At 37.8% G+C, this 27,162-nt stretch overlaps 1 protein-coding gene across 1 annotated transcript in view; it reads left to right on the forward strand.

Moving 5' to 3' along the window:
- LOC150085574 (catenin alpha-like) overlaps positions 1-27,162 on the forward strand; it is a 707,146-nt gene that overhangs the window by 603,492 nt on the left and 76,492 nt on the right. The window contains exon 22 of the mRNA XM_090373354.1: positions 9,695-9,787. Coding sequence (XP_090229480.1) covers positions 9,695-9,787 — 93 coding nt within the window. The remainder of the gene's footprint in view (positions 1-9,694; positions 9,788-27,162) is intronic.

Below are 27,162 nucleotides of genomic sequence, written 5' to 3' on the forward strand. Positions count from 1 at the left end.
TAGATGCTAGGTTAATTTTTGTTCCACATCTGAATTATTTGATGAATAAAATTAAGCATTTTAGTGCAGCAGTAATACAGATTTCTAGATCAGAGTGGGGGTTACGAAGATCAATTTTAAATCTTTATTATACAGCAGTTTTTCTGCCAATAGTGACTTATGTATCATCAGTGTTGGTAACTTGTGTGAATAATAAGATTAAGTTTAAAGCCAAGTTAATTCTGTTCAAAGGACAATGCTGTTGGCAATTCAGAGGGCTTGGAGAACAGTGTCAACAAATGCCCTGCAGGTATTAGCGGGCCACATGCCATTAGATCTTTTTATAATATATAGAGTTTTCTGTTACCATATTAGGAAGCATAATAATTTCATGTGCTTAAACATTGTGTGTGACCTTAACATTCACCCTAAGGTTGAAAAGAAAAGAATATATGCAAAGTTAATGGAAATCTGGCAAGCCAGATGGACGGATAGTATTACTGGTGCGGTCACCAGACATTTTATTCCAAATGTTTCTTTTTCATGTTTTAAACTGAACAAGTGGTTTTTTCCTAGTATGGAGACTTCATTTTTGTTAACAGGGCATGGTTCTTTGAATAGTAAATTATATTATTTTGGATTAAAGTCAAACCCTTACTGTGTATGTCGTGTTGAAGAAACTTGGTGCCATGTATTGTATGAGAATTACAGAGCTCAATTAAAGAATGTAATTAGTGATTTGAGATATGGAAATGAAAATAACTACTTGTCAGATTATAATAAGTTTATTGCTTTTCAAAGCTTTGCTATTTCTGTATTTCTAAAAAGAAGACAGTTATCAGCCTGGATATATATATATATATTTTTTTTTTTTTCTCTTCTCCCTCTGCCCGTAGGAGTAGGAAGCTTTGATTCCTGAATACCTGTGCGGGGAGGAGAGATTTTGGTCTTCGTTTTTTTTTTTTAGCATTTATTTATTAGTATTATATATATATATTTATTATTATTTTTTTTTTTTGCGTTTGCTGGTACTATGTAAGTAACTAAGTGCAGGATTGTGGACCAGGATGGTGTCTTTTTCATTTTTTTTTTTTTTTTTTGTCTCTCTGCCCATAGGAGTAGGAAGCTTCGATTCCTGAATACCTGTGCGGGGAGGAGAGATTTATTAGTTTCTTTTATTTTTTTTTTAAATGTTATTTTTATTAGTATTTTTTACTGGCTCCCAGGCTTGGGGGGGTGGGATTGCTGGCGCCCTCTGGTCTGCCACTTCTACCAGAGGGTGCGGGAATTTTGTGCGGCCACCACAGACAGTACAGTAGACCTAGGCCCAGCTCCACATTCATAAGGACGAGCATCGGGTAGCAGTAATCCTAGGTGATGACTGTTCTCTGGTGGCTGGGTATCCTGTATAAGGATAATAAAATCAGGGATATTAAGTGGATATGGACAAATGTCTAGGGGCCACCAAAGACAATAATGATAATACCTCATTGTGTCAAATTCATCTGTTGTCTCTACCATTCTCCCAACTCCACTAATCACTTGGAGCTGTTTGACTTTCTCCAGTCCAACTTTCCTAACAGTGAGGCAATTTTCCTGGTGATTTTAATGTTCACAACTCCAGCTGGTTTCAGTTTTCTCATCACACTGACCCAGCTGGCTTCTGTTTTCTCATCACACCAACCCAACTGGTCGAGATGCTGAGGCTATTGCAGTTTATATTGACCTTGCACGGATTGTTCATTTACCTACAAGAATACAGGACAATCCTAACAATACAGCCAACACACTTGATCTTTTTCTCACAAACAACCCTTTTAAGTACACATTTGAAGTGAGGGGTCACTTCAGATACCTTCAGATACCTTTAGATACCTCAGATCACAACTTGGTGATTGTCTCTTCTCCAATGAAGCCTTTATCTCATGGCTATTCCCAACCTCGTATTGTTGGGCATTACAAGAATGCAAAATGGGATGACCTGCGAGATTTCTTTTCTTTGGTCGAACTACCATTTCAAGACTTCTGATGTCAATGTTTGCTCAGATCGTGTCAGTGAAATTATTCTTGTAGGAATGGAATCCTTTATTCCACACTCCACTTTAAATTCTCGTCCTTTGTCTAAACCTTGGTTTTCCAATTAATGTGCTAAGGCTGTTCAAGAGAAGAATGTCGCACATTGTAATTGGTTTGTTTCCAATTCTTCAGTTTCGATTTCTGCTTACACCAAAGCTCGCAAAAATTGTAAAGCAGTCATTAATCAGTCCAAACTAGATTTCGAACAGGCTAAGAGTAGAAAACTTGCTTCTTGCCCGCAACTTTTGTCCTTCTCTGCTCCCACCGCTGTCAAAACCAGATGAATCTGTTGTCACTTCAGCCAAGGATAAAGGAAACCTGCTAGCGTCCCATTTTTCTTCCAACTCATGTATTAATGATCTTGGCAAAACACCTCCCACCATTCCCAACTCGCTCCATTCAATGCCTCCTGTGGTCTTCCGTCAAAAAGGATATCAGAAGGATTTTGATGAATCTTGATGCTAAGAAAGCTCCAGGTCCTGATGGTATTTCTCCACTTGTTCTCAAAATCTGTGCTCCTGAACTTACTCCTGTTCTTTGCCGCTTTTTTTTCACTGTCTTATTCCAAAGGTGTGTGTCCTTCTGCTTGGAAATTTGCTCATATCCAGCGAGTTCCTAAAAAGGGTGAAAAATCCCTCCCATACAATTATTGTTTCATTGCAATTACTTCTACACCCCGGGCGCCTCCGTAGCCAGGTGGGAAGGAGCAGCAGTGCGTAGAACACGCTTCTTGATTAGACCGGGGTTCGAGCCCGTCACCACCAAATACGGAGGATGCGGAAAGGTCAGGGAATGACCACCGCATATCCCGGAGCAATATGGCCTTAGTTGCTAATGCTCCTAAAAACCAAATAACAAATAACAAACTTCTACACTTTCTAAATTAATGGAAAAATCAGTTAACTTCCAACTCTTTAAACTACCCAGAAACCTTCTGTCTGATCAAAGATCGGCAGTATGGATTCCGTCAGTCGATCCACTGGTGATATTCTGGCTTATGTTATCCATTTATGGACAAATTCAATAAGAAAGTTTGGTGAAACACAAACAGTTGCTCTTGACATCTCAAAGGCTTTCGATCGTGTTTAGCATAAAGGTCTTATAATCAAGCTTCCATCTTATGGTTTGCCAACTGTTTTTTGTAATTGGTTATCCAGTTTTTTCTCTGATTGCTCACGAGGGTGATGGTAGATGACTCTCTCTCTCTTCTAACTTCTCCCCTGATGCTGGTGTCCCCCAATGTTAAGTTCTTTCTCCCACTCTTTTCCTCTTGTATATTAATGACCTTCTTCCATTGACTGGAAATTCTATCCAGTTTTGCCGATGATAGCACATTGCATTCCACTTTCCATTTTGAAAAAACTTGCCTTGCTCAATCAACTTGAATTTCTCGAATATCCGCTACCGATTCCCTAAATGCTGATCTTCGGGTAATTCTCGTGTGGGGCAACAACAACTTAGTTGATTTCAATGCTTCTAAAATGCAAAAAGTATCTCGCAAAAAGGATACTTCTGTTCCTATGCTTATCTTTGGTGACACTCCGATTTCTAGGTAAAATGATATATCCTTTTGGGGATTACCCTGACTTCTAATCTGTCTTGGCACAAGCACATTACATATATTGCTTCCTCTGCATCTAAAAAACTTGGTTTTCTCTTTTGCTCTCTGCATTTCTTTTCTTCCAAACAGCTGTTCACTCTGTACAAATCGCAAATCCGCCCTACCATGGAATATTGTTCCCACAAAATCTCTCTCAGGCTTCTATATTCCATCCAGAAGAGTGCAGTTTGGTTAATTAATGACTCCTCTCTAACAGAGTCTCTCCACTCTGTCTCATAGACGTACTGTTTCTGCTGCATACCTTTTCTACAGATACTTCCATGGGCACTGTTCTTCTGAATTGGCTTCTATAATTCCCGCTCTCTCTTTCGAAACAGTCCAAACACATGCTGCCACCATTCAACATCCGTTTACTGTCCAACTTCAAATTCACAGAACCAACTTTTCATCTTCCTTGTTTATTCATTCAACTGCCGTTTTCTGGAACAACCTTCCTTCATACATATTACCTGAAAATTACAGTCTACAGAAGTTCAAGTCTAAATATCTTATTTTGTCTTCTCAACTTCCAACCCAAGCACGGTACTAAGTATTATAGGTTCTAATACCTCTCGTGTTTTGGGTTTTCATAAAAAAAAAAAAAATTAAAAAAAAAAGAAACTAATCCTAAAGCTCTCTCTCCCTCTCTGAAAGGTGATGAATGGAGGGAAGTAAATCATGTAGATAATATGAAAGAATTCATAGGCCTGTTGATTATTGCTGGTTCACTCAAAGCATGCCAGGAACCCATTCTAGAATTATGGTGCCACAAGACTCCTGCATTGCAACGTGTGATTTTTTTTCTGTAACCATATCATGCACTAGAATGAAGGATTTGCTCAGATTCATTAGATTTGACAATATTGAGACTCGACCACAACGGTGATAGGAGAGTAGGTTAGCAGCATTTGAAGATATATTCCACATTTGTTTTGAATTGTAAAAAAGTTCATATACCTGGTGGGGACTTATGCATTGATGAGCAGCTTGTTCCATTCCGGTGCCGGTGTCCATTTCGTGTTTATATGAAATCCAAACAGGCCAGGTATGGGATAAAGATAAGGACCTTATGTAATGTAGAAGATTCTTATTTCTGGAACATGCAAATTTATACTGGAATGATAGATGGCACACCTGAAAAGGAAGAGGGCAAGCGAGTAGTATTAGATTTGGTAGAAGGTTTGTCTTCAAGTTATGGAGTTACCACCGATAACCTCTTTACATCTCTTGCTCTTACACAAGAATTAATGTAGCAAGATAAAACACTAAAGAGAACTATGCAGCTCAATCGAAAAGTGGTTCCTCAATAATTTTGCCAAAACAAAAAATTGTACAATGCACTCAACTAATACTGTATTTACCAAGGATGCCATGATCATTGCCTATGTTCCTAAGAAAAATAGGAGTGTAGTCTTATTATCAACTCAGCACTTTGATTTGAATATATCAAATGAAGCAACTAATTTCAAACCCCAAGTGATACTAGACTACAATAAGTGCAAAGGGGGTTGTAGACACTTTGGATCACATGGTAAAAGAATATACATGCTCCTGTAACAGGAGCATGTATTGGTGATATTTTTCCAAATTCTGAATTTGGCAGCAGTCAACGGATTTGTTCTGTACACAAAGAAATACAAAGAATTAGGAATGAATTTGATAAAACCGCTAATTTTCTCAAGAACAGCTACCCAAATACATTAAAAATGAAGTGCCTTCGTAGCCAGGTGGGCAGGAGCAGCAGTGCGTAGCACACACTTCTTGATTAGACCGGGGTTCGAGCCCGTGACCACCAAATACGGAGGATGCGGAAAGGTCAGGGAATTACCACCACATATCCCTGGAGCAATATGGCCTTAGTTGCTAATGCTCCTAAAAACAAACAACAACAACAACATTAAAAATGCAGTGCCTCCGTAGCCAGGTGGGCAGGAGCAGCAGTGTGTAGTACATGCTTCTTGATTAGATCTGGGTTTGAGCCCATGACCACCAAATACGGAGGATGCGGAAAGATCAGGGAATGACCACCGCATATCCCCGGAGCAATATGGCCTTAGTTGCTAATGCTCCTAAAAACCAAATAACAACAACAATAACATTAAAAGTGCTATTATTGACAATGCCAAGGAAAAACAGGAATGATATGGGAAAATAAAACATCTGGAACTGGTGCGAAACACAGTTGCTGTACTGCGTGCCCCATGAACCTTGATAAGAAAACCATGAAAAAATGTAGTAAGCGTAATCAATTTGTTTGCAGGAACCATGCCACCATACTAGAAAGTCAACAATATGCCAATCATGCAATAACAAGAACAACTAATTTCAATTCAGTGGAATGCATATCTACCGAAACTAGTTAATGTTACAGAACTATTCCATTACCAGTATTTAACTTAGCACCTATATTTGATTTTATTTTTTATGTGTTATTTCTACTAATAAATGTTTATGTAGCTTTGTATTGCATTTTATTTCGTATACTTCGTAAGTAGAAAATATTTATTGCTGGAGTCACTTAATGACCCCACATGTTGTTCGCATTATAATTTTGACATGGTTTTGAAGCATTGCAGTATCACCTAGACAAGACTGCAGTTATAGTTCAGACACAGCATGGGTTTGTTAAGAAAAAAGTCTTGTTTCACCAATCTTATTGGAAACTTCGATGTGGTCACAAAGAACTGGATACAAAAAATAATTTTGATCTCCTATACTTGGATTTTAGGAATGCTTTTGATATTGTTGCACGTGGAAGATTTCTGTACAAATTGGAGTAGTATGGCAGTTGCTATGGATAAAGGTGTGGTTTAGTGGAAGAAGGCAAAGGGTGGTAATCAATGGACACTTCTCTTCGTGGAGTAATAATAATAGTGGAGTCCCCAGGGATAAGGGGGTGATTGTCACCCCTTGTATAAATCAGTGGTCAAGCCACACCTTGAGTGCTGTATACGGTCTGGAGGCCTCATTTTAAGAAAGATGTAGAGCTGCTGGAGCGAATACAGAGAATGGCAAAGAGATTGGTGAGGGGAACAGAGGGCTGCTCTTTCCAAGAAAGGCTTCAGTTCTGCAAATTGCAGTGTCTGGAGACCTGACACTTACAAAGTGATCTAACTGAGGTGTATTAGACCTTGAATGGGTTGAAAAAGCTCAGTGCTGATGGGATTCTTTCTCTTGCTCAAATTATGCATCTGAGTAGACATAAATTCAAATTGAGGAAAGAGTTGTAGAATAGATGTGTGGAAATTTGCCTATAGCCGCAAGGTGGTTGATTGTTGGAACAAACTTCCATCGGTCATTGTGGAAGTTAATAGCTTAAATAAATTCAAGGAAGAATTGGGCAAACTTTTGCAGTGAATGGATGGTTGAAATGGGAAGTGTTTTTTTTTTTTTTTTTTTTTTTGCTGATGCTGTATAAGCTTGCTTTCTTGCATCATATTCCTCTACTAATGCTAATCTCCAAGTGCACTTGCACTTTGCTGAATTAAAACTTAGCTGCCACTTTTCTGACCATTCCTGAAGCCTTCTTCTGAGCTCTTAACTTTTGAATTTACATTAAAGAATACAGGTTGTATAGCCAATCCAGGTGCATAATTTATTCTGACTCACTAGTGCAATTAATGCCTCAATAAATGGATCTGCTTTTCATCCTATCTTGAGACAAATAAGTTTCCTATCAACTAGTTTCCATCTGCTCCATTCAGTTAATTCAATTTTAGAAAAGACGAACACCATTGTTTTTTTACTGGATTCTAGCTTATAATGGAATGCCAGGGAATGAACATGCAGATAAAGAGGCCAAAAATCCAACAACTACAGATTGCACATCTCAGTCCTGCTTCCAGACTTTAGAATCATCATGTGAAAAGCCATGATAGCCCAGTGGATGTTCTTATCACAAACTCAGTCAACTAACAAACTTAAGCAATCTGCAGCATAAACTACAACTTTGAAATTCCAGTTTTTAAATAAACAGACAAGATGTCATCCTTGCCAGGATCAGACACAAACACCTAACACATTTGTTCTTACTCACAAGTGATAAATCTCAACAATATACTCACTGTTGTATAGTCTTCACAGTTAAACATATGTTGACTGACTGCTTGCCAACAAGAGAGGATATTATATTGCTTTATTTCTTTCACAAAAACCAATAACAATAAAACATATCCTTGGAGCTAATGCCAATCTCTGTGTTATTTATTTATGTATCTCATGCAAATCCATTTATATTCACATCTAATTTATTTCTGTGCAGTTACAAGTTTCATTCTGTTGCTGATTCCAGTACTACATAGGGCCCATTGATAGGCACAAAGCTTACACCATTAAAACTATAAAACAGCATCTATTACACATACCCCTCAGTTTATGTTGCCCAGATTTTGTTGTTTTTTTTTTTTCAAAGGACCGGTAAAAAGAAGACATAACTCCGGGCAACATAAACTGAACATGATAAATAGAAACTGGGGCAACATAAACAGAAATCCTCATTCATAGCTCCGTTCTCTCACAAATTTAAGCCATAAATATCACTGAAAGCTCTATTGCTGTTTCCTCTAACTATATAAATGCTGGCTGAAAAAAATAAAAATAAAATATGATGGCATAAATGTTGTAACTTCTGAGGATATGAAGGAATTGCTGTGCAAATGGTTGACCTTTGGTAATTGGAGAATGATGATACCAAAGAATGCATGCCTCGTATGATGCAACATTTGTCAGATGAAGAGGTCAATCAGCTGGAAAAATTGAGAACAGAGGAAGGAAATGGAGATGAAACAGAAATCCCTTTGTTTTCAAGATTATTTGAATTAGGATCTCATATAAATTAAAGGACTTTGAATCAGTTTTCAAGAATGTAGAGGTTATTCAGGTGTTTGAGGTTATTGAATTATTCTGTCTCCTTGAATGAAATGGCAAAGTGAGTAAAAGCTTGGAGAATTCTATAAGATGCTATGGGGAGTATTTTGCTAGGAAAAAAAAAGGATTCCATTTAATTGTCATTGGTTGAAGTTTTTGTTCTGAAGAAAGGTGTAACCCTGTGGAATTGCAAAAAGACAAATGCGAGAATATCACCCATATCTTCCATATATGTTATTTCCAGACTTTATCTAGATTTTTAGATCAGTGTAAACTTTATTGTAAAGAAATAAGAAAAAAAATTATGCAGTTGCTGTTCAGGAAATAATTTAAATTAACAATAAATGGCATCATTTGGTGAAGATATAATGTGACGTATGAGTTGCAAATTCTTTTTTTTTTTAAGGTACCCGTACTTTTGCTGTTTACTTGGAGAATGTGAATATATAATATAATTTTTTTTTTAGATTGTATATTATATTGTATTACGTTTATGCTTGTATAATGACTGTTAATGTAATGTTCATATGATCGTTTGTTTTTTTTTTTCTTTCATGCCTTTGCCTTCCATCTTTCTTCCTGCAATTTGCCACCTAAAAAAAAAAAAGTGAGCAAAATATTATTGGAACACATTGCTGGGAATAGTTTGTAAGATTAATTAATTTGTCATTCTAATATTATGTTGGCTGTTTCACTGTTGTAGTGCAGTAGTACATCTCAATAGGATAACTATTTTCATTTTAAAGAATAATTGTATCAAATCTCACTTGGAGAATTGTCTTTTTTTCTAATTTTATTTATTTATTTTATTTATATTTTTTTTTTTGACAAAAGAAATTAAAAGGATCACTATAGTATTGCAAAAATAATATATTGAGAATCAATGTGTTATCTGTAAAATTTTCCTTGAAATATGATAATCAAACTCTCTAATAGAATGTTAAGAATTAATTTGTAAGTTATTTTTATTATTATATTCAGCTTACCGTAGGAAGAACCAAATCTATAATGTGAAATATTTTCAGGTTCAGAATAAATTTATTTGAGGAATATGTTTGACTTTTATAAACTACATGTTTCTGATTGAATTTTAGTTGGCTATAATGACTTATAATTGCCTGTGGAAAAAAATATATATTTTTTCAATTTTAGATATGCTTTTATATATTTTAGTTGGATAGTGCCACTTCTTTAATCCAGGCTGCCAAAAATCTAATGAATGCTGTAGTACTTACTGTTAAATCCTCATATGTTGCATCTACAAAGGTAATAAATATTTTGATTACCCTTCTTTTAACATGAAAATGATTTCAATAATTTTATTTATCAATTACTATGCCAAAAGTAAATTACTGTGCCGTATTTAATTATGAACTGTTGTCAACTGTATTTAGCGATTGTAGTACATCAAAAACTTTTCATCTCAGCTACCCTCATCCCAACCTCGGTTTACTATTGGTTTTATATATATTTTCACATATTATTTCGTATGATATTTCACCTTGAAGCCATTTGAAGTCACTGTAAATATAATTAGCATAGGCAGTATTCATTTAAGATATGCAAAGATATACAAAAGGTTCTTAGTATCTTTCATTTCTCATATCTATTTCACTGTTTAACACCATTATTCTCTTAATTTTAGTTGGTTCTCTTATCTGCCATCACGTCACCACTTATCTTATGCATTGTGTGTAATTTGAGCTGAATTAGTCAACCACGAACTCTCCTGATGGGAGAGTTCGTGGTTGACTAATTTTGTGTCTTATTTACTTTGTTGGTTTTTTTTTTGGTTTTTTTTGCGACTATCAGAATGCCTCTGCCTGCAAATTCAAATGAGGAAGATAAGGAAGCCAAGTGCAATTCCCTCTTTGGAAACAAAATTGAAAATTATTGCTAATTTTGAAACTGGCAAACAAGCAGTCGCTATTAAATATGAAAATGGAATACCACCTGCAACATATTGACAGTGCCAATTAAATGTTTGATGATGATGTTGTTTGAGAGCTATTGGCGCAAGAGCAGCTTAGGCTATAATGCACTAGTCTAGGTTAGAGAGTTTCACATTTCTACGTTTTGCAAATTTCTTGATGTTGTTTATAAGGAAGACAAGATTTTGTTTTATAATTATGTAGCTTTTTCGTAAATGTTATACTATTAATTTTTATATGTTTTGGTAGTATCCGATTAACTTAAGAAAAAAGAAAACGTCATTAATATTTGGCTGGTCACCTAAAATTGTTTTAATCATTAGGTTGTTTTGCGCATTCATTATTGTTTGAAAGGCTCTTATACATTCTCTATTACATCTTGGACAGTTTACCGTGAAGTGATGTACAGTCAGCAGAACTTGACAGTTTTGGCACTGAGGAGGGTCTTCGCCTAGTAGGTAAAAATGAGTCATATATGGGTATGCCCGATTCGCAGTTGAGCAGGGATCACTTCTTCATGTCTGTTGGATCAGCAGCTAGTAGTCCGTGTTTGGGGTGGTTGTTTAATTACACAAAGTTTGTTGTTAGTTTGATCTTGCCAGTGTTGTTGCCATTGTTTTGAACTGCTTTGTTGGATTAATGACTTGTAATGGGTATGTGGTATTGAGCGAAAGGCATAGTCAGAGATAGCAGCTTCTCTTGCCGCTTTGTCTGCTCTTTCATTTCCAGTTATTCCTGTGTGGCCTGGGAGCCAGCAGAATCTGATCTTGTGATTACTTTGTAACAGCTTTGATACTGAATATTGGACCTGTTGTAAAACTGGGTATATTTTGGTATTGGCATTCTGCAATCCAATGACAGAGTTAAGCGAGTCAGTGAAAATTATGCTGTCTGCTATCTGTTTATGTTTAATTTTGTTTATGGCCATCAAAATGGCTTGTAATTCAGCTGTAAGGACACTGCATTCTTTTGGAAGTTGTTGGATGAGAGTACAGTCTTCAAAGTGAATCGCAGCTCCTACACAAGTCTCTGTTTTTGACCCATCTGTGTATATGAAAGTGTGATGTTCGTATTGTTCTTTATATGCTGCATGTAGCTGCTGGTAGTTTGTTCTCAGGAGAGTTGTTTTCCTGAAGGATTGAAAATGCAGGTCGAATTATAATCCATGATGGAATAATCTGTGCAGTCATAGTAGTTATGCTATCATAATTAAGCTCTCGGCTTAACAGTAAATCTTTTAGACAGATGTTGGCAGGTCGGTTCATTCGTGGGTGGGCTTGGTATAAGTTTACCCAGTAAGATGAAAACAGAACCTCTCTATTTAGATGATCGGTGATGGATTTTATCTTGACAGCATAGTGTAATAATAAGTTCTGCCACATAAGTTGTAGTGAAGGTTCATGGGCTTCTGCAAATAGGCTTTGTACAGGTGAAGTGCGAAAAGTTCCAAGTGATATACAGAGCGCACTGTGGTGTATGGGATCTAACCATCTCGGTGCACTTGGTCTTGCGGAGTCATAAACAGGTGCTCCATAATCCAGCTTGGAACGTACTATTGCTCGATAAAGTTTATGTAGTGTATGTCGATCTGCACCTGAAGTTGTTGCTGAAAGAACTTTGAGTAGGTTTAACTTCTTGATGCATGAATATCATAGTTGCTTAATATGTTCAAGGAATGTCAGTTTCTTATCCAAGAGAATCCCTAAGAATCTTATATCTGTCCAGTTTAGGTTCATGATCAGAGTGTAGGTTTCGTTTCCTACAGAAGTGTATACATGCAGTTTTTTGTGTGAAAAACCGGAAGCCATTTATTTGCACTCATTTGCTTATTTTATTTATTGCTCCTTGTAGCTGCTAATATATACATCGCATATTCTGAGAGTGATAGGAAATGCCGAAATCATCAACATATAAAGGGGTATCAACAGATTTTGGTACATGTTCAGTTATGGAGTTTATTTTGATAGCAAAGAGGGTGGTGCTAAGCACAGACCCCTGAGGCACACCCTCTTTTTGGGTGAAGACTTTTGAAAGAGCATTCTGCAACCTAACTTGAAATTACATGTGGCGTAAGAAATTTTTAATATATTTAGGAAGATGTCCACATAATCCAAGGTGGTATAGGTTTTCGATAATTCCATAATGGCATGCTGTATCATAAGCATTTTCTATATCAAAACAGATCATTACATGGTGATTTTTTCAGATAAAGGCATTCCGCATACTGTTTTCTAATTTGATAAGTAAATCTAGCATTGAATGATTTTTGCCTGGATTGAGAAGGTTATTTCTGTTCAGAAACCATGTTAAACGAGCATTGATAATTTTCTCCATAACTTTTCCCGGGCAACTTGTTAGAGTTATTGGTTGGTTAGTTGTGTGGGTCAGAGAGGTCTTTCCCCGGTTTTGTGAAAGCAAGAATTATTGCATGATGCAACTGTCTGAAAATTGGTTTTCTAGGAAGATTCTGTTATATAGTTCAAGTAATGCCATTTGGGATTGATCGTTGAGTTGCTTTAACATCATATAGTGAATTTGGTCTGGCTCTACAGCACTTGGCTTGTGATAGTGCATGTTTCAATTCATGGAACGTTAAAGGTAGGTTGTACTCTTCATCATTTCTTGTGGAAAAATTCAGTTTATGTCTTTCTGTTCTTGCCTTGTATATTTGGAAACTGGGAGTATATGAGGTGGTCGCTGATATTTTGGCAAAGATTTCGCCCAGTGCATTGGCTGTTTCTGATGGCTCTGCAGTGACTTGTCCATTACAGTTTAGGATCGGAGTTGGAGTAAACTGGTATCTGTCATTCATTTTGTTAATTTTATTCTAGACAGTTTTAGATGGTGTGGAACTTGCTAATGTAGATGCAAATTTTATCCAGGACGCTTTCCTACTGGCTTGCCTAATATAGGAACCACATGCAAGTCACGTAAAACTCCCAGATGGAAAATAAATGAAGGACATTGGGAAACTTATAAATCATTTGCAAAACTAAATGTTGCTACTATCAAGCAAAAACCATTATATGCAGCAGTACAATATGTAACAAATAAAATAATTCAAGCTGCTGAGCACTCTATCTCAAAAACATCATCTGACTTTCCAACACATCCAAAATCATGGTGGAATGCAGAATGTGCACAGGCTAAAAAGGAGAGAAACAAAACCTGGAATACTTTTTGAAGATATCCAACTATATAGAACCTCATATTGTTCAAGAAGGCATGGGCAAGAGCCAGATAGTGTTATTATTACTAGCCATGTAGTGCAAAGAAGCCTGAGGCTTATGCTGCACCAGCTAAAAAAAAAAAAATTCAAAGTTACCCTGAGAGAGAGAGAGAGAGAGAGAGAGAGAGAGAGAGAGAGAGAGAGTCAGAAGTAGAAGGGAATCACCAAGAAAGAGAAGAATGATGATATCCAGCTCAGGATCCTGGGTGTGCCAAGCCCATACTCACCAGATGTGAGCCCCTGGGGTTAAAAATTGTCACCAATGTCTGCGACAGGACGTTTTCATTATTGGTTTTGGAGAGGTTTACGGTCTGTTTGCTAGATACTGTTTTAAATCTTTCACACGCAGGTTTTTCCTTTTTGGGGAAATATGGTTTTCCGGTATCCATCTCTTCTTCCGCATAAATCTCTAGTACTGATTCATCTGCTTGGTTGATCGCTTCTGTCTCCATTTGTTCAGTTGACTTCTGGCTTATGACATTACATTTTCCTTGCAGTGCTTTTTTAGCTGAGATGCTGTAAATAGTGCTTGTGCCCAGTCTGAGATGGACTTCTTTGGAGGAATTATAAAATCTGTTTGGGTTTCTTTTGTACGCCGATTCATTATGACCTGCACATAGGAAGGTCTGTTTAAGATAGTCGGGAATACAGTTCTCTTAGCTTCTTGGTTTGTAATAGAATGTTCTACTTTATACCATTGAATCTGCTTTTCTCTTTTCCAATATTCACAGTTCTTGGAATAGGCGGAATGGTCCCCCTTGAAATTTGGACATTTCAGTTTCTCGGCTGAACAGTTCTGATTGCTCTGATCCTGAGACTCACAGTTGGAATAGATGGCAACACCACGGCATGCCATTTAAAGCAGTAGAGAGGATGCGGAATGTATGGTCTAATGTTTCAATTTAGACATCCGGCCTTCACAGATATAGGTGGTTTAGGAGTGTTAAACGTCAGTATAATATTTCTGGTTGGGGTAAGTGCCCATCTCTAGTAATTTTAACCCTTCTCACAGCTATGACACCTTGATCTTCAAGTTAATTTTTAATTTCTTCTTCAGAGACGCTGATAAGATCCCATTCAGAAATTATTCCTTTCAACATATTTAGTGTATTATGTTTTCCAACAGATCCACATCCATCCTAAACTGAGGCTTACAAATCTGTATGCAATACACATCATTGCCTTATACAACAGGGCAATCACCCCCCTTGTCTCTTCTGGCTAAATTACTGTATATCATTAACAAGTGGTGCCACTGCTGCTGTCTATGCTAAATGTGTTATTATGTGTTACTGAATTTTATGTTGAAAGCGTAGTATTAGGAAGAGTTATTTGATTTTTTTTGGTGATCATCTTGTTGGCGGAATTGGATTGTGGTCGGGATCAGTGTATTTTTAACAATATCAGGTAGTATTTAACTACTTATAGACATTAGTTTATTTTCACAGTTGGAACGTTCTTCATTCTAACGTTCAATTAATTGTTTGCCTATGCTACATCATGGCACAAATACTTAACATTTTATCTGGCTATAATTTAAAATCCTGATGCTTAGAGACTGGGTTGTTGTTTGTTTGTTTGTTATTTGGTTTTTAGGAGCATTAGCAACTAAGGCCATATTGCTCCAGGGATATGCGGTGGTCATTCTTTGACCTTTCTGCATCCCCCGTATTTAGTGGTCACGGGCTCGAAACCCCGGTCTAATCAAAAAGCGTGTGCTACGCACTGCTGCTCCTGCCCCGCCTGGCTACGGAGGTGCCTAGAGGATGGGAGGACCTTAATTAATGAGAACGACTTTACTGTTGTGTCAGGGTTTGAATCTGAGGAAATAACTTAAAAGCTTAAAAGAAGTGATTTTTGAAAATTGTAGTGGCACTGCTTATTATGATTGAATTTTGATTAATAAGCATAAATGACTTAAATGAGTGCTAACAAAGATACTTGTCAGGGGAGGATAACAAAAGGAATAGGAAATCCACTGTTAAAATTCAAGAGCTCCCCAAGATTGAGCCTTTTGTAAGTAATGATGAGGTAAATACAATGAATGAGTTTTTTAACGAACCTGTAGAAGACAATGATGGGTTTCATATTCTGATAGTAAGGGTTACCCATAAGATATTTAAGAAAGTCTTAGAAAGCAAGGTAATAAGCTAAAGACTGGAGGGGCCAAATTTGACATGCAGCAGGAGGGTTAAGCACCATGACCCTCCTGCTGTTGAACAATGCAGTATTGATTGGGTTATGGCTATTTCTGGCAGGGCCTTGGAATGTGACTTGGATGTCAACAACTCTGCCTCCTCAAGAAGCAGAACTCTGAGAATTATATTATGACAAGAAGCGGTAGACGTATTTGTCTTGGCGAAGGTGGCGCATTATAGCCTTAGTTGCTAATGCGCCAATAAAACCCAAGAAACAACAACAACAATGTGTTTGTTGTGGCGAAGGAGAGAGTTTTGTGGGCACTCCTACTTCAGTTAAGAGTAAATCTCCTGTTTTGAGAAGGAGAGAAAGGGGAAGCAATAAACATAAGAAAAATCTGACTAATGTATTAAATGAAGTAGAGGTATTTAAGGATAATGATGAAGAAATGAGACACGTCAACAAGAATATCGAAATGGACTTAAATATTGACAGTAAATATACGAATACAGTTGAGGATATTGCCAGTTTTAATAATTCTATCAACATTGGTGCCGACAAACATCAGTATGACTCGCACGCTTCTGGATATCAGTCGCAAGATTTAGTAGAAAACAAACTGGATTATGAACCAGATTTAATAGATTCACAGTTGTTCGATAGAAATGGACTGAATAACCAAAATAGGCAGAAAGTAAAAAAAAAAAAGAAGAAGTAAAGTGCAGCCATTATCAACCCACTGCAGGATGGAAGCCTCCTCAACAATTCATGCTGAGGGAAATGGACCATTATCTGCCACGCTGGTCCAGTGCGGGTTGGCAAATCGACCGTATTCAGCAGTCAGGGGCTTGAACCCCGGTCTACTCAAAGAGCGTGTGCTACTGCACTCCCGCTCCTGCCCACTCGGCTAAATAGGCAGAAACAAGCCCTTAACAATTTCCATAATGAACCAGCCATTGTTGTCATTACATGTATGAGAAGAAAGTTAGAGGAATTTTTATTTGCTAAAGAACATGGAATCAATAATGATGTTATCTGGAAAGTTTGGCCTTGAACTTGGGAATAAATAATGAATACTTGAAAGAGAGAAATAGATGTTTAGAGGGGTCATTAACTGAATGCATTGCAATAATTACAGGTTTAAGGTGTACTGGCAAGCTGTATAGTGTGGTTGCTAAAAATAGTGTTAAGGAAAATTGGAAGGATAACATAACTAATTATGACAGCTATGCAAAGCAGAATAATGGGCTTAGAAATAATGTTAGCTCTAATAATGTACTTCTGATGAGACCTGAGCATGATTCTAAACTTAAATCTAGCATGGATGTAGAAAAAGTGGTCTCTAAAATCATGAAAAATTCACTTAAAAGGGTACGTATTAGGAAAATGCAAAGACTAGCTGACTTAGTTTAACATGGAGCAAGAGGATGTTAGACAAATGACCTCATAAAGAAATTGAGATTGAATATCACTAAGCCTAAGAAAACTGGTTTAAAAATAAAAGTATATGATGTAATAAGGACTTAAATAAAGATCTACTTAATGAGTTATATGAAAGAAACCTAATACATATGGGTCTATGCAGAGATGACATCAGTGATGAGGTGAAAATATGTTTTTCTAATGAAAACAAAAATGGAGTTAACTGGATCTTGGAAATATTCTGTAGAGTTAAGTTTCTTGACAAACAAACAAACACAGATCTTTATTGGATTGATATCCTACAGGTTTAAGGAATTTCATTTGGTTACTGTTTTTTGTAATTGTAAGAGGTATGGGCACACTTCTAAGACATGTAGATGTGATCGGCCGGTTTGCAGTTATTGTGATGTGATGGGTCATAATTTTAAATTCTGTAAAAATAAACAAACCTCAGTGTTGTTCCAATTGTAGTGCGAAAAATAGGTCTATTGCTCATTTGGTTAGAGATAAGAAGTGTCCTGAATACATATTTGCACTGAAAGTTACTAAGGAAAGAATGTATTCTGTCCTTTACAGTAAATAAGCAATAGCACTCTTACCCATAGAAATAATATGTACAGCGAACTCAAGGTTCTCCAAATTAATGTGCAGCATGCAAGATCTGTAGCGCAGATGAACTAAGTTTTGTTTGTGTTCAGGAACCTTATGCTTATAGAGATCAGCTAACTGAATATTGAATTGTCTCAAAAAAGTGTGACAAACTAAGGGCTGCTATACTAATTTTCAGCTCTGATCTGGTTGTCACCTGAATTGATTCCTTATGTACACCCACAGTGTGCTTGAGTATGGGGGTTATACCCAGGATTACTAACAGTCCCACCATTTGGCTGTCACAGACCGTCTGGACTCCGCCGAAATTGGGTCCACTTGATTTGAGTGTCAAATCCCAAATATCAGTTCCATCAGCATTTTAGACTCCCAGGTAGCAAGTACAGCTTGTATGGCATATATGAGAGAATGTCTGTGACAACCTCAAGGACCAAATTATATACATACATACATATTTTCCTTATTTATATTGACCCTATTATATACATATTTTCCAGAAATAAACATAATAATACCAATGTAGGTTTTGATTGCTTTATTGTCTTTCAAACAATACACAGAAATTTATGAGTTTTTATTAGTATTGTCAGTTAAATAAAAAAATGACTCAATTTAAATTTATAACCATATTTGGAAATAAATTGAGTTTTCAAATACAAGAACTGCTAGGATGTGACAGAAGTGCAAGGATATCTGAATTGGTCTTGACAAGCTAAAGATGAATATAATTTTGCTTCATGCACTGAATTATACCTTGATCAAGGAGTTAAACATAACATGTACAATTAGCCAGGAGGAATACTACATTTACTTAAATAGATTGAGATTGGATGTGAAATAATAAAAAAAACAACCCTTTAGAGGTTAAATATATCTGCACTTCGTAAGACCAATCTTGGTTCCTCAGTATGATAATATATCAATCCTCTGACCTCTAGTTTTATAAACTGTTCATTTTCCAGAGCTGCTTGCCTTCAGCACTACTTGCACTGTCTGCAAGTAGTGCTGAAGGCAAGAGTGTAGGGCGCCTCCATAACCAGGTGGGCAGGAGCAGCAGTGCATAGCACACGCTTCTTGATTGTCTGGGGTTCGAGCCCATGACCACCAAATACGGAGGATGTGGAAAGATCAGGGAATGACCACCACATATTCCCGGAGCAATATGGCCTTATTTGCTAATGCTCCTAAAAACCAAATAACAACAACAACAGCAAGAGTGTAGACTGAGTAGAAGCTGTGCTTGGCGGAGGCACTTTAGGATGTATGGCCACCAAAGTTGATCAAATGCTCTGCAGAAATTGACAGTACTGCATGGAAGTATTTCTCCTCGGTGATGGTATAATAGAATAGTTGAGAGATTATCCATTGTGCTGAAGCTAGTTTTGAATCCATACTACTTTTGCGAATCAAGGGTTTTATTTTGTTAGAAGATGTGAGTCAGAAGAGGAGGCACTCAAAGAACTTTACTGCTACTACACCCAATTACCTCCTCATACTCTACAACAAGTGTCTGTCTGAAGGAGTCTTCCCACAAAACAGAGAAGACTACAACCAATCACCTCCTCATATCTACATGTGTCTGTTTGTTGTTGTTGTTGTTTTGGTATTTAATGACACACACGCTGCTATGGCCATATTGTGTCTTTCTAATGGTTAACAGGAAATACAGTAAGTGCCGGTTATAGTGATCACTGGTTATTAGAATCAGCCGCTCAATAGAATCATATTTCAAAGAACCGATCCAAATCAATAAAATGGACTACACTTTCATTGTTTACTAGAATCACATTTTCGGTTATAAGAATCAATTCTGAACGCCTCTGTGATATTTTTCTAAAGCACATTTCTTTAGGTCACATTTGTAGAAGTCACAACCATAAAACAATAAAAACAATTTGCAGTTTCCAGTTTATTGGGCTTTTCTGTTAGTGCAATAAACAGGTAGTAAACTCAGTCTTATTCATTTGCGATAATACCGATAGCTGGAATTCTGTGTTTTCACATTATTATGGTGAAATGTGTTTCCTCTTCGCTGAGATCTTCTCTTCATTTCTATATCCAGACTTCGGCTCACATGCATGTGTCATGTTAGTTCCAATTTGTGTGTGCTGTGTGCTTTGTTATTGATTGACGTTTATATTTTTTACTGTGTTTTAAATTTTACTACCAAAAAAAAAAAAAAGTCGGTGAACAGAAAGAGAGTGAATTTGAGTGAAAAAGGTAAATTGCGAATTATAGAAACATACGATAAATTAATATTAGGGAAGCGGCAGTAAAATTAGGAGTGCCTCAGTCATCCTTATCAAAATTGTTAAAATCACGTAACACATTAAACACTAATGTGATTAGTGAAATCAGAAAAGGAAGTGTGAAGATGAAGTAGATGAAGCTCTGTTCGTTTGGTTCAAATAGGCCAGCTCATTTAATGTGGCAATCAGTCGTAGCATTCTTCTTCAAAAGCTAATAATTTTGCTGAAAAACTACACAAAGAATTTAAGGCGACGGACAGATGGCTGACAAGATGGAAGGAGAGGCATGATATTTACGAAAAACTTCACGGAGAAAAACAGGATTTTGATGGTTCTGTAGCTGACACCTGGTTGAAAACCTCATGGCAAACTGTGTTAAGCACTTATAATCCTAAAGACATTTTTAATACAGATGAAACAGGGTTGTACTACAAGGCTACTATAAGCAGAGGCAGACCGTTAACTTTGGGGACCCTGGAATAACACTGTTTGGGGGCCTACCCAATTAACCCAAATTTGGTAGTTGTGGTGACTCATTCGCCATTTTGCCGAAAAACTCTTTTTTTTTTTTACCCTTTTTTAAGACCATAGGAGGCATTGAATGGGGCGAGTTGGGAATGGTGGGAGGTGTTTTACCAAGATCATTAATGCAGGAGTTTTGAAGAAAAATGGGATGCTAGCAGGTCAGCTTTATCCTTGGCTGAAGTGACAACAGAACCAACTGGTTTTGACATCAGTATGGCAGCAACAGACCCATAATAAACTCTTCCAAATAAAGAAAAAGCAACAATACTGCTAGTTCACGATTAAACAGATGAGAAGAGGTTGTCCTTGCAAGGACACACATTGGGCACACTCATCTCATCCACCTTCACTTGTTGACATGTGATGAACCTCCTCAATGTTGTCATTGTCCCGGCCTACTAACAGTGAAACATATCCTCCTCGAGTGTCCCCACAAGCATGCTGCTCGATTAACAAATTTTAAATCAGCTTTAACCCAAAACAATTCAACAGAGATGACCACCATATACTCAGTGATGATGCAAATCTGTCCAACCAATTTAATTTTTTGAATCAATTTAACTTATCTGACACATGACTGAAAAAAAAGGGGGGGGGGAATGATTTCATTTGCAGAATAATTGTGATAGGGACAATTTGTCCTTAGTTGTCCTTGTGCCAATAAACTTCCATTAAAACCAACCTTGACAACAATAACCACCCAAGGTCTATCGTCAAGACAATCAATCACTTTAGCGTGCTTGGGTTCTGGCCAAGTGGGTATAAGGCTCTTGTATTATAAATGCATCTATGTTCTGTTTGTCTGCAACAAGTTTGAGCTATTTTGTGCAGAGTGGGAGTGCTGGATATTCTTCAGTTGTGCCATGGTTCCATAGTTGGTTCTTAATTGGACAGTGCTGTTGACTGAAAGATAAACAGGACTTGAGGGATCTCTGGGTGAATGGTCAAATTACAGCTTGGCACTTTTGCAGTTAGAGCAGACATGTGATTGATCTTTATTTTTGCATTCCTTGAAGTTATGGCTTGCTGCACAAAGTGTCCACAGGTGTCCTCTGTAAACAGGTATGAGTAGCGTGGCTAAATTTGAAACAGCAGAAAAACACTTTGGTATTGGAAAGTATTCTATAAATCTGTGCTGCTCCAGCCAGTGTACACACATTCCTGGGAATGGTAAACATTCCAGACCAGGGAAACATTTCTATTATCCAGTTGCATGTGGCTTTGATCTAGATTTAGTGGAGCCTGGATAGATGCTCCTTTGATAGGTCCTGTTTGTCAAGTATGCTTTGGAGATTCTGCTGACAAATTTCCTGGATAATGTCATCCAAAGTAAGCTCAGCTCCTTGTCCACATTGAAGAGGACCATGGATGGGCCTTTTTTGTGGGGAAGGCTTCTGGTTTCAAGCCAATATCTGTAACTGCTGGGTTCCCCATGATGATTTGAACCTTCTCCTCCCTGGAAGTGTCTCAATGATAACGCCAGGTTTTTTGGTCCTCTGTACTGTATGCTTTTTATATGTATTGTTTTCATTTGATTCATGAATTTCTTCATTACCTCCTGTTTTATAACTTCACTGGTTTCAAGTTTATTGTCTTCTATTGTCCATATAATTACTATGTTTGGTTCCTTGATCAGGGTTTTCTTTGGTATGGTTGCTGTTTTCGTTGTTTCTTACAAGGTTCTCAGCGTGTTCCAATATGGGGGGTGTCACTGTAGCCTCAAAATGTTCGTTCTTTACATGCAGAGCGTTAGCAGAGGCATATGATGCAGGAAAGAAAGCTTATACAGCATCAGCCAAAAAAAATCCCATTTCACCCATCCATTCACTACAAACGTTTGTCTAGTTCTGCTTTGAACTTATTTAAACTGACCTCCACTACAACAGAAGTTTGTTCCAACAATCAACTACCTACTGGCTAAAGGCAAATTTCTGCACATATATTCTATAATTGTCTTTCCTCAATTTGAATTATGTCCCCTCAGGTGAGTAATCTGTGCAAGAGGAAGAATCCCTTCAGCATTGAGCTTGCTCAAACCATTCAAGGCCTTATACACCTCAGTTAGATTACCCCACAGGTGCCTAGTCTCCAAAAGCCGCAATTTGCAGAACTTAAGCCTTTCAGCAACCCTTTGTTCCAATCACCAATCTTGTTGCTCTTCTCTGTACTCGTTCCAGGAGCTCCACATCTTTCCTAAAATGAGGCCTCCAGACCTGTATACAGTACTCAAGGTGAGGTCTAACTATTGCCTTATACAAGGTGACAATCACAACCTTATTACTGTATATTATTGACAAAACACCATGAGCTACTCATGTGCCTGTCTGCACTGCTCAGAAAATTGCATATCGGCTAGCACAATTATCCTCAGGTTCTTTCCATCCTCCACTATCCTGAGTGTAGTACCACTAAGTTGATAAGTTACCCTGGGGTTACTACTACCCATATGCAGTACTTTACATTTGTCAACGTTAAACTTCAGTTGCCACATCTCAGTCCATCTGCTCAACTTTTCCAGATCCTGTTCCAGTAGCATACTATCATTACTGTCATTAACAACCCTGCCAACCTTTGTATCATGTGCAAATTTAGGCATTAACCTGGATATATCTTCTTCAATATCATTGATAAATACCGAAAACAACAATCGGCTCAACACCCTGGGGGAACTCCACTAATAATATTAGTCTGCGAAGAGCAGTGTTTATTGCTAACCACTCTCTGTCTTCTCCCACTCAATCATCCTTTTATCCATTGTAGCAACTTGCCCTTAATGCCATATTGCTCCAATTTGTACAGTAGTCTTCCATGTACCATGGTATCAAAAGCTTTCCTAAAATCTAAGTAAATGATACCAAAATTATTTTTTACATCCAGTTCCTTTGTGACCACATCATAGTATCCAGTCAAATTTGTCAGATAAGACTTCCCCTTAACAAGCCCATGCTGTGTCTGAACTATCACTGCAGTCTTGTCCAGATGATCCTGCATCGTGTCCTTAACCAGTGACTCCAATATTTTCCCTGGAACAGAAGTAAGACTAAGAGGTCTCTAATTACTAGTGTCACCCTTTGATCCCTCTTTGTGAATTGGTAACACATTTCCACATCTCCAGTCAATGGGGACCCGCCCTGAGTCCAAGGAAGCTTTCATAATTATGGCTAAGGGTTTGCTTACTTCCTTTGCTGCTTCCTTTAGTATAACCGGATAGATCCCATTCACTGCAAGTGCCTTTCTTATTTTCAATTTCAACAATTTCTCCTCCACCTTGTTCTAAGTTATTACAAAATCATTTAGCTCCTTGCCAGAGTCTGATAGGCTTCTGGCCTCCTCTTCCATACAGACCTCCTCATGTGTGAATGTAGATGCAAAATAGTCATTCAATTTGTTGGCTACCTCAGCAGGTTCATCAACAATTGAACCATCAATGTCAAATGGACCAATCTGATTCATCCCCTTCCTTCTAGAGTTTACATGAATAAAGAAGGCTTTACTGTTTTTCTTTGCATTGTTTGCCAAAGATTTCTCGTAATCTGCCTTTGCTTGCCTAATGTCCTTTGTGACTTGATTACAGACTATCTTATATTTACCATAGGCATCTGGATCTCTTGATAATTTATATGCATCCTATGAATTTTTTTTTCTGTGCCACAAGTCTCAGTAGGTCATTTAACCTCCATTTAAGCCTAAATCTTGAACAGTATTTCTTAGTTGGTACGAAAAGCTTAGTAGCTTCCAGATTAATTCCTTGAACTCCTTCCCATTTAGAATATGATGGTGGCAACGTCATCAGTTGGTCCCACTGTATAGGATTAAAAAAATCTCTGAGGCCACTGTAGTCACCTTTACAAAAGCAAAAACCCATCCTTTTACCCCTGATGGTAGTTACATCTTTAAGTAAATCCCACATCAGTACACTGTGATCACTGCCACCTAGTGGTTCATTTATTTTCAGATTCTTACTGCTGATAATCAGATCAAGAGTACTACACCCTCTGGTTGCCTTTCAAACATGCTGCTGTTGAAAACACTCATCCAATAACTCCACAAAAGTCTTGCTAGTGTGTAAGTTAGTAATCCACAAGTTCCAGTCTATATCTGGGAAATTAAAATCCCCCATTATAAGACAATCTCATTTACTGGCCCACTCTATTTTCCTGAACAGTTGTTCATTGTACTCATCAGAGTTATTTAGCCTATACCACACTCCTCCTCTGAACGTGGTTTTCCCAGTGCTTATGTCACACCAAACTGACTCGACACTGCACTGTGCACCCATGTCAACTGGATACACTTCCTTAGATTTTTTGTGTTTCTTAACTAACAGCATCATTCCTCCTCCCCTTTTATCCTTCCTGTACATATCGTACTCCCTAAATTCCAATTCTGCATTCCTTATCCCTGTGTTGCACCATGTTTGATATCCCAACAACATCAGCCTTTGATGTCTTCACCAGCACCTCAAATTCATCAAATTTAGAGTAAGTAGTATGGACTCCATTTTAGACCATATATTAATGTTCTTGGTTTGGGCTATGGATGTATTCCAGTTTGTCTGCTGAGAGACAAAATCCTCCAGCTCCAACCCAATTGCCATAATTTGAGAGAGATAGTGTTGCCATTGGGAATGTCAAGTTCCTCTTCACCGTAGTGTAACTTTGCAGAGTCCCCATCATGTACTTTAATTTCCTCTGCTACAAGTATAAATTGGGGGGGGGGGAGGAGTGATTCTGAAACAGAACGTGGTCACATTCTAGTATGCCACTTGTTTGAAAGTGTCGGCTGTGTATCACAATTTTCTCAGAGCCTGGACCGGCTCTATTTATCACATCCATAAGGTCCCTCTCAACAGGTTCAGAGTCACAATCAGATATGGTGATATTTTCGGATTAGTGGGTTCATTTTGAATAAACAAGATTGTTCCTGCTTTGAATTAAGGTCTACTCTGAACAAGCAGAGATATATCAGATGGTCACTGTAGGTGAATTTGTCAACAAGTGATTCAAGAAAATTGGGGCTGAAAATGGAGTTTTCGATTGGTGGGGGGGACAAGCAGTCTGCCTCAAATAGACCTACAAGTCCTGGATTACTTCCAAAAGGTATTCAGGGATAGAGAACACAGTGGTACTTTTATCACTCTCCAATCAAAGTTGGGAAGCTATCTGACTGTTAAGAAAAGGTTTCCAATGTGGCATTGCAGAGCAGTAAGGAGATGAAGTTCCATGTTATTCTATGGGGAGCACAAAATAAAATGTTCCATGGGGAGCACATGTACGGTATTTATGAGTAAGTAGAAGGAGCAAAGGGCTTTTAAATAACACCATTTTTGTAATTTTCTCTGAAGGGATCGGAAGGTACAGGAAGCCAAATTTCACAAACAGCGAAATCTCCAATATGGCAGTATGATGGCTGTCCTTTGTTGGTGTCACTACGGAGCTGCAGTGAAAATGTGTTCAAATGCTGCATGTAATAATTCATACATGCACAGTTCACAAAAAAAATGTCCCCTCATTCAAATGGTCATGTAAATTCAGTACCCGATCAAAATATCCAAGTATTCTGCACATCTCATCCAGTAAAAGGTAGCAGTCAGCTTCACTGATGATCCTACTGTGGTGACATGGAGGGGAGGACCCACAGTAAATACTGTTACTTTTGCTCACAGAATTCTTGGCTACCGCAGCAGTAAAAATCAGGAAAAAACTCACCTTATATAAAGGAACATCTATAGATTTGGAATCAACACTTGGTGAGCGGTAAATACACGTTAAACCGAAGGTTTACTACCACTAATATTGAGTGATGAAAGGAGTTGCAGCACTGGCTCGGGCACAGGTAAGTTCCATTTACAAGGATATAGTGTTAATTGTAATGGCTACCAGAGTTGCCCCCAACTCCCCATCAAGCAGTGAGATGAATACAACTCTGAAAAGGTGAGATTTATTTAGGTTAGTCAGTCTTTATGTAGTGTTAGTGTGGTGTTGTGTTGTTCATCTGGCCTCTTAGCCTAAAGGCCTATGTTTTCACACAAAATTTCAACAAGTGTTTGTGTTTTCACACAAACACTAGTTTGCCGTTCAGCACCATGAGGAGGTGGGCAGGCTGGGCAGTAAGGAGTTTAAAGCACTAGCAGGGCAAATCCTGTGGTAGCCAAGGCTACAGACAGGGAAAGCCAGTAAAAAAAAAAAAAAAAGTGGAAGTTTGAAGTGGGGGGAAGAGTTAAAGTTGTAAAAAGAAGGGGGAACAGTAGTGAAGGCACCTGTCTGTTTGAAAGGGGGATAGACAAAGACGGGATCCTCATCCTGCCCTGTGAGTGGGAGTTGACAGGTGGTGGGGGGTTACCCACCAGGTGAAAGGGGAGGAGGGTGCCAACCAGGTTGCAGGGGAGTGAGAGATCAACCAAGCCAGGTGGTAGGAATGAAAGAACATAAAATAAGAATCCCTAGTAGGAGCACCTGCATTGGTGCTCTATCCCACATGCTGACGGGTTGCTAAGCCATACTGGCTAAATAGCCACAGTATGGTGTCTGCTGGATA

This window comes from Mastigoproctus giganteus, chromosome 5 (genome assembly GCF_048544385.1).
Source record: "Mastigoproctus giganteus isolate SK-2022 chromosome 5, ASM4854438v1, whole genome shotgun sequence".
Classification (NCBI taxonomy): Eukaryota; Metazoa; Arthropoda; class Arachnida; order Uropygi; family Thelyphonidae; genus Mastigoproctus; species Mastigoproctus giganteus.